At 52.9% G+C, this 9,359-nt stretch overlaps 1 protein-coding gene across 11 annotated transcripts in view; it reads left to right on the top strand.

Moving 5' to 3' along the window:
- The window catches only part of Tnrc18 (trinucleotide repeat containing 18), a 101,493-nt gene that overhangs the window by 1,210 nt on the left and 90,924 nt on the right, over nucleotides 1-9,359 (top strand). For 7 of the 11 annotated variants that reach the window (XM_031338589.1, XM_031338584.1, XM_031338588.1 and 4 more), the window contains exons 1-2: nucleotides 257-394; nucleotides 2,302-2,732. In XM_031338589.1, the coding sequence (XP_031194449.1) occupies nucleotides 2,546-2,732 (187 nt within the window). In that variant the 5' untranslated portion in view covers nucleotides 257-394; nucleotides 2,302-2,545. Of the gene's footprint in view, nucleotides 1-3; nucleotides 395-2,301; nucleotides 2,733-9,359 lie in introns of those variants that run through there. The other 4 variants (XM_031338592.1, XM_031338590.1, XM_031338593.1 and 1 more) reach the window with 3 other exon arrangements.

Below are 9,359 nucleotides of genomic sequence, written 5' to 3'. Positions count from 1 at the left end.
TTTAGATCCAGGGAGAGGAACTTGAAAGGGGGGTTGTGTAATGTACCTTTTCCAATCCCGGGCTGTATATGGAGATTTGGGATTCTTTAAACCGGCGCTACCTGGATTTTATTAAAAAGCGGGGAGCTCGGCGGGAGGAAAGCTGGCTTTTCCGGGGGCTGCGGGAGTGGGGCCGCGGGAGGGCGGAGGAGTTGGCGCGCCGCGCGCCCGGCCCGGGGAGCGGTTTTCTACCAAAAAAAGGAAAGGCGGGCAAAAAGTGTGAGGCGGCTGCGGGTGGCGGAGGGGAGCGGCGGCCGAGGGATGGCGGGCAGTACGGGCGCCTAGCCGCGCCAGGAACCACGGCGGTTGCCGGAGTCGCCGTCGGAGCCTGGAGCCCGGAGCCCCGCCGCGCCAGGTACGCTCCGGGCCCCGATGCTCCCCGAACTTGTGCAGCGCACCCCTCGGGTCCGCAGGGCAGGGGTCCCCGAAACTGTCGGGGTCCCCAGAAGGGAAGCGGAGGGCAGGGACTAGGGTGAGAGGACGCATCGCTGCGCCCCGGACTCCCACCCGAGCTCCCGCTCTGCAGCACCGCCGAGGGCGGCGGTTCCCTACTCGGTTCCCGGCAGGCGGCGGGCTAGCCCGGGGACGCCAAGACGGTTTCGATTATAGGCTGTTTTTAATTAAAAGCAGGAATTCAGCCATTTTAGCTGCATTTAAGAGGGGCAAAGTAGAGAAGGACGCAGTGGAACCTCGCAGATAGCCACGCCAGCTTCTCAGCTGTGGCAAAGGCTGCTCCGTAGGGCTTCACCCCGACTTCCTTAAAGTGGGGCGCCTGGGCACTGCCTTTTTCAAAACGCTGCCTTTAAAGAATATTTATCTTTAAGCGTATGCGGGAAGCTCCTGGCGCCTTTGAGACAAGTATCCCGGGCTGTGACGATCCTAGATTTTTTCAAAAGTAAACGCGATTCTGGTAACCGGAGCCTGATAAGAGCGAGGGAGGGCGAGAGGAAGAGGGGGTGTTTGTAACCAAAGCCACGTTAAAATAGGCGTCCTTAGCAAAGTTGGGGGAAGAGGACTTTTGGGTCTGGGCGTAGGGCGGCTGGCTACCCGGGAGCCCGTGGCTGTGGCTTAGTCCCCGGCTGCTAGAGCGCCCCGGGTCTCCCGGAACCAGGGGATCTAGAGCTGCCCCGGGCTGGTAGATGGTCAGTGAGGAAAGGGTGGGCTCTCTGAGACCTCCTTCTTACCCCCTTGGGAACAGGAGAACGACAGATCTTTTAAACAAACAGCTTAAACAGGAATTACGGGGGGTTTACCCGATGCTGGGGAGGCGCCCCTCCGCTGGCCCGCACTGTTAAGGCTTTTTTTTTTTTCCTTTGTAGGTTATTTTGGGGGGAGGTGTGGGTCTCAAAGCTAAGGTAGAAGCGATATCTTTGGAGCCCCTTTCTTCCTTCCCTGATGATCCCCAAATCCTCTACACCAGGCCACGTCCTCCGGGCATCAGTATTCCCAGGCCTGGGCGTTGGAAAATGAAACCAAATCTTGTTTTGAAGGAGTCTTTTTCCAGTTCATAGGCGAGAATGCCACGTCTCGGGGACTCGGATTCTGTGACTCCCAGTGACCCAACGGGGGCAGCAGGAGGGGGCGGTGATCTTTCTTTAAAAATAAGCCCGTTTCATATCTGACCTTGGTAAACAACAACAAAAAACCCCTAGACCGAATACCCCCACTATTATTATTATTATTATTATTATTATTATTATTATTATTATTATTATTATTATTATTGGCGGCTCACAAGGAGATCCAAAACTCGGGAGGGAAAAAAAAGGGAGACGAGGGCCCCAAAAAGGTTAAACATTAAACTTTGCGAATCAGATAGTGGCATGGCATTATGGACACATTTCGACCAACTCAAAAGCACTCTAAGTTTTAAACCAACGGAGCTTGTGACGCCTGAAAAATAAAGTACTCCGGGTTTGGATTTAGCTGAACGGGCGCGGTCGGTTGAGTGGCCTTCCCCAGTTACAGAGGACTTCGCAGGCAAGAGTCGGGGCTGGGACACAGTGAGCCGGGGCCGCTTTCTTGAGCCAGGTCCCTGGGAACCCTGAGCTGCTGGAGCAAGAACCGTAGGTCTTCGCATTTCGAGGAGAGAGGGCGGCTACTCCTGATTTTATTTCTAGCCACCAGCTCGGTTCGCTACTCTCCTACCCTGAAGGGCGAGGCGACTTTCTCAAACTTGTTTTCTTTCTTTTTTTTCCTCTCTCTCCCCTCCCCTTTTCCCCCTTTCCTCTTCTGTGTCTTCCGCGGTCTTCCCTCACCAAGACACCGTGTACGCCTCCTTCCTCATCTCCGCTCAGCCGCCCGGAGGGGACTCACCGCGGGCGGTTCATGCGCCCCGGGCCGCGGGCCCGTGGTTGAGCGCAAGCCCCGCTGGCCGCCGCCATGCACGCCGCGGAGCGCCCGCCACCCGAGGACACTAGGACTACATCGAGGCCGAACTTTTAAGTCCCACTGAAGCAGGCCGGCGGGCCGGGTGGGGAGGCTGATCGCGGCACTCCCGCGGAGGATGGATGGCCGAGATTTCGGGCCCCAGCGGTCCGTCCACGGCCCTCCGCCGCCGCTGCTGTCCGGCTTGGCCATGGACAGCCACCGCGTGGGCGCGGCCACCGCCGGACGCTTGCCCTCCTCGGGCTTGCCAGGTCCGCCGCCACCCGGGAAATACATGGCCGGTCTCAACCTACACCCACACCCGGGTAAGTGTTGCGCACTGCGCTGGCACCCACCCTCCAGCTTTGATGGGGATCTTAGGGCGGGAGCCCAGGTCAAACCTAGGCGGCTGGAGATGGGCGTCTCTATCCAGTTTCACCAGGGTGTGCGGGAGACTCAGCTCCTAGCGCAGAGGGAGGTCGGTCTCCAGGAAGACAGACCTGTCCCTGGTGTACCAGGGAGTCTCAGTCCTCCTGAGGCTCAAGTGTCTGCAGTCACAGCCACCCTAGAGGATCCCAGTCCGAGGGCTCTTGAGGAAGTGGAGTTTACAAAAATAAAAATAAAAATAAAATAAAAAAAAAATATAGGCGCGAAAACAGCCATGCTGGCTCCACACCACGGAAGACAGACAGCAGCCGCTCCCGTATGGATCTTAGATCCTTTTCTTGGCAAGCACTGGTGGGTCTTGGGTTCTATCCCCGCGTGTAGCCGCGTCCCGGGCGGTTTCCACGCCCCCGAGGGTGGGTGTGGGAGAATGAAAGAGAATAGTGACCCCAGTTTTAGGAGCCTGATCAGTGGTGAACCCATAAGATCTTAGGGACCCTGGTTATCTTGGGAAGATATAGGTCGGTACAACCCAGCCGCCACTCTTAGCAGAGCCCGGGCTTCAGGGGCTACCCCTCGGTGGCGCGCAGGAGGTGGTGGCTGAGAAGACCCAGTCCCTCACCGTTCACTGGACTGCACAGGGAAGGAGCAGAGGGGCAGGCAGGGCTGAGCCAAGTCTTGGTCACCGTGCGCCGGAAGAGAGGGAGTCTGGGACCTGCAGACTTGCCCAGTGGCGGCTTCGTAAGCCGGTCCCTCCTCCCCGGCTGCTCCTCGCTTCTGCGCTTGGCTTAAGGAGAACACTCCAACTCTTCCTTAAAAAAAAAAAGAGAGAGAGAGAGAGAACAAAAAACAAAACAAAACAACAACAAAAAAACCCTGGTCGATTTCCCCGGGAACCTGCTCCCTCGTCCTTTGGAACAAGACTTGGCCACTCTGGGGGCTCAGAGCCATCACTTCAGTATCTTCCCCTGCCCGCCAGGGTGACTACGGCTCGTCGAATTAGCTTCTGCCTTTGATATTTTTTCTCCTGGAACTTTTCTAGAATTGGGAGTCCGGGACTCAGCGGGACAAAGGGCCTTTGTGAAGCGCCTGGCGGGGGAGGGGCGAGCAGAGATCCCCACCGGCGGGGGCGCAGGGACCCGGGTCATCTCCCCCGGTGTGCCTGTGCCCCTTGAGAACTAGAGGCGCGTCCTCTCGGGGCTTGGGGGTGGTGACAAGACCAGATTCATACAGGAATGGTGCCCTGCGACTCAGGTGGGGCATCGGACCATACCTAAGGCAGGAATTGGGGGCGGCTTTGGGATACAAAGGCCATTTGGGCCAGCCCCGTTTGAGAGGGGCCTTTGGAGGTTTATGGGTGTGTGCATATGCGACTTTTGGGGTCTCTGGGTTAGTTGGTTTAGCTGGAAGTGGCGGCAGGGGCTCCTCTTGTGGCATGGGAATCTGACCTCAGGGTATTTCTGGCTTGCTGAATCTCAGCTTGTCGTCTGCTCCAGGTCTGCCTGGGATCTGGCCCAGGCTTGGCTGAGTGCAATGACGATAGCCATTCTTTGCCGCTGTCGTTCTAAGAGCACAGCATTTTCCAACCCTGGTGGCAGTAGCGTAGTCAGACTGCCTTCCATGCCTAACCCCTCATCTACTGGATGAAGAGACTTAGTCGTAGACTAGGAAGTCCAGCTGGAAGCAGCTTTGGAATCCTGTGTCATGGCCTTCTCTGCTTGGAGCTGTGTGACTTATGTACAGGGTAGCTTGAGGGCCTGGAGGAAATAGGAGGAAAGTCATTGCAGTCCCCTCGAGGCCTTGCTTACCAGAGAGGGAAAAGTGGGAGCCTTCGCAGCTCTATTACTTCCCACTGGCCCCATCTGTCCCCACCTCTAGATAGGGCAGATAGACCGGACCCCAGGTCAAGGCCCAGAGCTGAAGCCATACTTAATCCCATTAACCACGATATGGGACCGTACCCCATTCAAACCAGAGGAGCTGGCAGGAATGGAGACTCCAGACACCCCTCCCCCACCTCGCTTTCTCTGCAGGGGGTGCAGGTGCTAGATCTTTGCCCAGGGCACCACCCCGTGCTTTTTTCTGGCTGCCAGCTCCTTAGATCTTGCCAGCCTTATCAGACTGGTCTTTATTTGTTTACTTTTGTATAAAATGTCAGAGAAACTGAGCGATTTGCAAGGGCCACGCAGCCTAGAGGGAAGAGGGTTTTTGTTACCTCTGGCTGGTCCCGTTGGAGGATGATTCTTGGTTGCTGGGGTGCAGAGGCCCCAGTGAAAGTTCACTAGGCAGGGGGAGCTTGGCCTGCTGACCCCAGGGGAGCAGGGCTGTTGGTTGAGAGTCTGTTGTAGGCAAAGCATTCTACTCTGATGTGGGTTTGGCTGAAGGCTCCAGCCCTTTCCTCAGGTGAAATTAAAAATAAAATAAAGAACGGGTGTCAGTATGGAGGCTCATACCTACGCAGCACTTAAGGAGGCAGAGATGGAGGGAGCAGGGGTAATTGGGGCTGCCCAGCCATGATACTGTTCCTTGAAAATACACACACACATTACCACCACATACCACACAAGTACACCACACACACATACACACACAAATACGCATACACACCACACCATATACCACACAAATACACCACAATACATACACACCACACGTACACACACAAACACCCCCCCACACACACACCTTACATCACATGCATACACATACCACACGCATACACCAGTTGGATTGAAGCAGGGTGGTGGCTTCTTTCTTTTCCCTTGCTATAAGGTCCTGCTGTAGTTTGAGCAGTGGATATTCAAAGCTTGTCAGTGAGACTGACCAGTGGGCTAGACTCTTAATTGCTGGAGTTGGTGGGGGTGGGGGTGGGGGTAGGGGGTGGGACTGGGAAGGCTCCATCTTTCAGTTAAAGTGCGGTTAGCGAGATCTTGTACCTGGGTGCTTATTTTCTCTGAACCCACACCCTGGACTGAATGAGGGGCGGGATTCAGGGATGTAGACACAGGAGGTACTGCACTTTGACCTGGCCCTTGGACAATAGGCAATCAGCCGTGGGCTCCCAACTCAGGAATCTACCCTGTCAGCCTACTGGGATTGATTTAGAAAGATTAATCAGTTAGGACTGGCTGCTGGAGAGGAGGGATGAGAAGATAAGGTTGTTTGTTTTTTTCTCCTTGAACCCTCTCTTTGGTCAGAAGGCAGTAAAGGAAGGAAGGCATGGGGAAGGTTCTAGAACCTAGAAGGGCCCCTTGGGCCCCCTGGCTCTTAAAGTGGTCACCTCCTGCTTGTGTTCTATTTTTTTTATTATTATTATTACATTTTCAATGCGCGCGAGTGTGAGTGTACACACACACACACACACACACACACACACACACACCGGACTGCATTGGGTACACACCAGACTGCATCATGCACACACTGGGCTGCAGTAGAGGTCTGAGGATAAACTTGCTGGAATTGGTTCTCTCCTGCCCAGTGGAGGTCCTGGGATCAGACTCAGGTGTGACCACAGGTCACTTTGCCCTCTGGCTCATCTTGGTGGTGCCTGGCTTTTCCTTCCTTTTTGGATCGTTCATTTACTTGGCAAATGGTTTCCAAGAGCCTCTCTGCTCACCGGGTACCAGACTGGGCCCTGGAACTGTGGCAGGGAACCAAACAGACTGAAGGCTTTGCGCCTCCTTGGGGCTCACTTTCTAGTGTGGGAGCCAGGCAATAAACTCACAAATCATGAGGACCCAGGCCATGTAGGAAATAAAACTCCCTGAGTCTGGTGTGGCCCTTGGGGTGAAGGGCCAGGTCAGAGGGCTTGACCTCAGCCATCCCCAGAATGAACTCTTTTGTGTGTCTGAAGAGCAGACAGTTGACAGAATGCAGAAACAGAGCTGGGTGAGGTAGGTTGGAGAGCCCTGGATCAGTCGGCCCAGCGGGAGATAGACGGCATGGGGTGGGGCAGATCTTACCCGGTCCCTGAAGACCAGCAGTGGAGTCTTGGAATTTTAAACAGCCATTTTACAAAACTGGCTTGGTTTCTTAAAAAAAAAAAAAGTCAGTGGTATGTAAGGCAAAGGTAGGCAGGGAGTCTGTTTTAAGAGACAACGGAAAAACTGACCATGGCTACAGGCAGTGGGGAGCCGAGATTGGGTCTTGGGTTAAGGGGGGAAAACACCATTTTGAAGGATCGTGGAGGCAACTGGATAAATTGGAATATGAGCCGGAGATCAGCCCACAGTGATGAGTCAGTCAGTACAGCATCCCCAGACACCAGTCACTGCCTAGGTTGTTTAAATGCTGTTCTTATAATCTGGGGATAAGGACACAGAAGTATTTAGGGGCTGGGACACCATGGCTGCCACTGTCTTGCAGATGGCTGGGGCAAGTGGGAAAAAAGAATATTTTCAATATAGGTGTCCGGGCATGTTTGAGGGAGACAGCAGGTAACGTCAAGATAACAAACTAAGAGTAGAAGGTTAGTAGAAGGTGATGGTAGTTCGTTTTAACTAGTTTTAACTATTTTGAACTTCTCTGAAATTGAAATTCTTCCAAAATAAACATACAAGGGGAAGGGGTGTATGTGTGCAAGATGGCTCAGTGAGTAAAGGAGCTTGTTGGTAAACTGAGAACTTGAGTTTGATCCCTGGGATCCACATGGTAGAAGGAGCACGTACACGTACACACACACACACACACACACACACACACACACACACACACAAAGAAAGAGGCCCTGGGTTTTGGTCAGAGATGTTCATGGGGTGGGAGGAACAGTTTGGGAACAAGGTGGGTTGAGGCACTTCCACACCCCCTTTCTATTTTTTTAAACAAAGCCTCACTGTATAGCTCTGAGTGGCCTGGCCTTTGCTGTATAGACCAGGCTTACCTCAACCTCAAGGAGATCGCCTGCTTCTGCCTCCAAAGTGCTGGGATTAAAGGCATGTCCCACCATGCCTGACCTTATTTTTTCCTTTTAAGACAAGAGTTTTGTGAAGCTCAGGCTGGCCTGGAATTTATGATTCTCCTGAGTGCTGGGAATTTAGGGGTGCATATGATAATCACCTGGGGTGGTGGGACGTGTTTGTATTTTGTTGTTGTTGTTGTGGATCTAAATATACACATGTACACACATGTATGTACACATATATATCATATTTAGAAGACAGGGTCTGCTATAGCCCAGGTGGACCTCCAGTTCACTGCATACCTAAGAACATGATCTGGAACTCATGATCCTGCCTCAGTCTACAAGTGAACCACTTGCTTTGGTTGTGGCCGGTTAAGGATGGTCTTGACTCCTTTTGATGGACCAGCTGCTGTCCAGTCTGATTTTGCTTCCACCCCATGATGTGGTTTTCAGTCTAGATTTTAGGCATCTCTGCAAGCATTCCAACCCCAACTAAAGGGACCAGGGCTTCCACTTTACTTGGTAGATTGTTTACTAACCATGCATGCAACCCTGAGTTTGATCCCCAACCTTGCATTGGTAACATATACGTGTAATCGTGGGTGGAGATAGGTTGAGGCCAGCCTGGGATTTGTAAGATGCTGTCTCAAAAACAAATAAACAAACAAAACCAAACAACAACAGAAAAACCATCATCTGGAGTTGAGCCTGTTCCAGGGTCAGTCGGTAGGTTGGTTGGCCTGTCTACTTATTTATTTGTTTGTTTATTTATTTATTTATTTATTTATTTATTTTTGTGTTGCTGGCTGTGAAACCCAGTGGCATATGCACATGCCACCCCAGCTCAGGAAGCCCAGGGGTCCTTGGCATCTCTCTTGCCCAGAGAAGCATCACATCTACTTTTAGTGGAAGTAAAAGCCATCACATAGTGAGATGCTAACTCAAGATAAAAAGTAGGACTCTTGAGATGCAGCTCAGTGGTAGAGCACCTGCCTAGAATCCCCCAGTGAGGGGCATGGGAGCAAGGCTCAATGGTAGAGAACTTGCCTAGAATCTCCCATTGAGGGACTGGGGTGTGGCTCAGTGGTAGAGCACCTGCCTAGAATCCCCCAGTGAGGGGCTTGGGAGCATGGCTCAATGGTAGAGAACTTGCCTAGAATCCCCCAGTGAGGGTCTGGGGGTGTGGCTCAGTGGTAGAGCTCTGCCTAGAATTCTATAGTAAGGGCCTAGGGGCATGGCTCAGTAGTAGAACCCCTACCTAGAATCCCCCAGTGAGGGGCTGGGGTATGGCTCAGTGGTAGAGCACCTGCCTAGAATCCTCCAGTGAGGGTCTATCTAGGGCTCAAATACCCTTTCTAACTATTTTACACATTTCTCAGCAGTTCTGAACCTAGAATCCTTTGATACTACTTTATCTGGAGGCTGGCTGTTCTGGGGCTGAGGGTTATTTATTTATTTATTTATTTGTAATGAGTTTGTTTGTTTGTTTTTCTTGGAACTTGCTCTGTAGACCAGGGTGGCCTCAAACTCACAGGGATCTGCCGGCTTCTGCCTCCCGAGTGCAGGGATCAAAGGCATTCATGACCAATCACTATCTGGATTCTGGATTCCTTACCCCCTCTTCCTCTTCCTCTTCCTCCTCCTCCTCCTCCTCCTCCTCCTCCTC

The sequence above is a fragment of the Mastomys coucha genome, unplaced genomic scaffold (assembly GCF_008632895.1).
Source record: "Mastomys coucha isolate ucsf_1 unplaced genomic scaffold, UCSF_Mcou_1 pScaffold22, whole genome shotgun sequence".
Taxonomy (NCBI): domain Eukaryota; kingdom Metazoa; phylum Chordata; class Mammalia; order Rodentia; family Muridae; genus Mastomys; species Mastomys coucha.
This window is presented reverse-complemented; position numbering and strand designations above follow the sequence as displayed.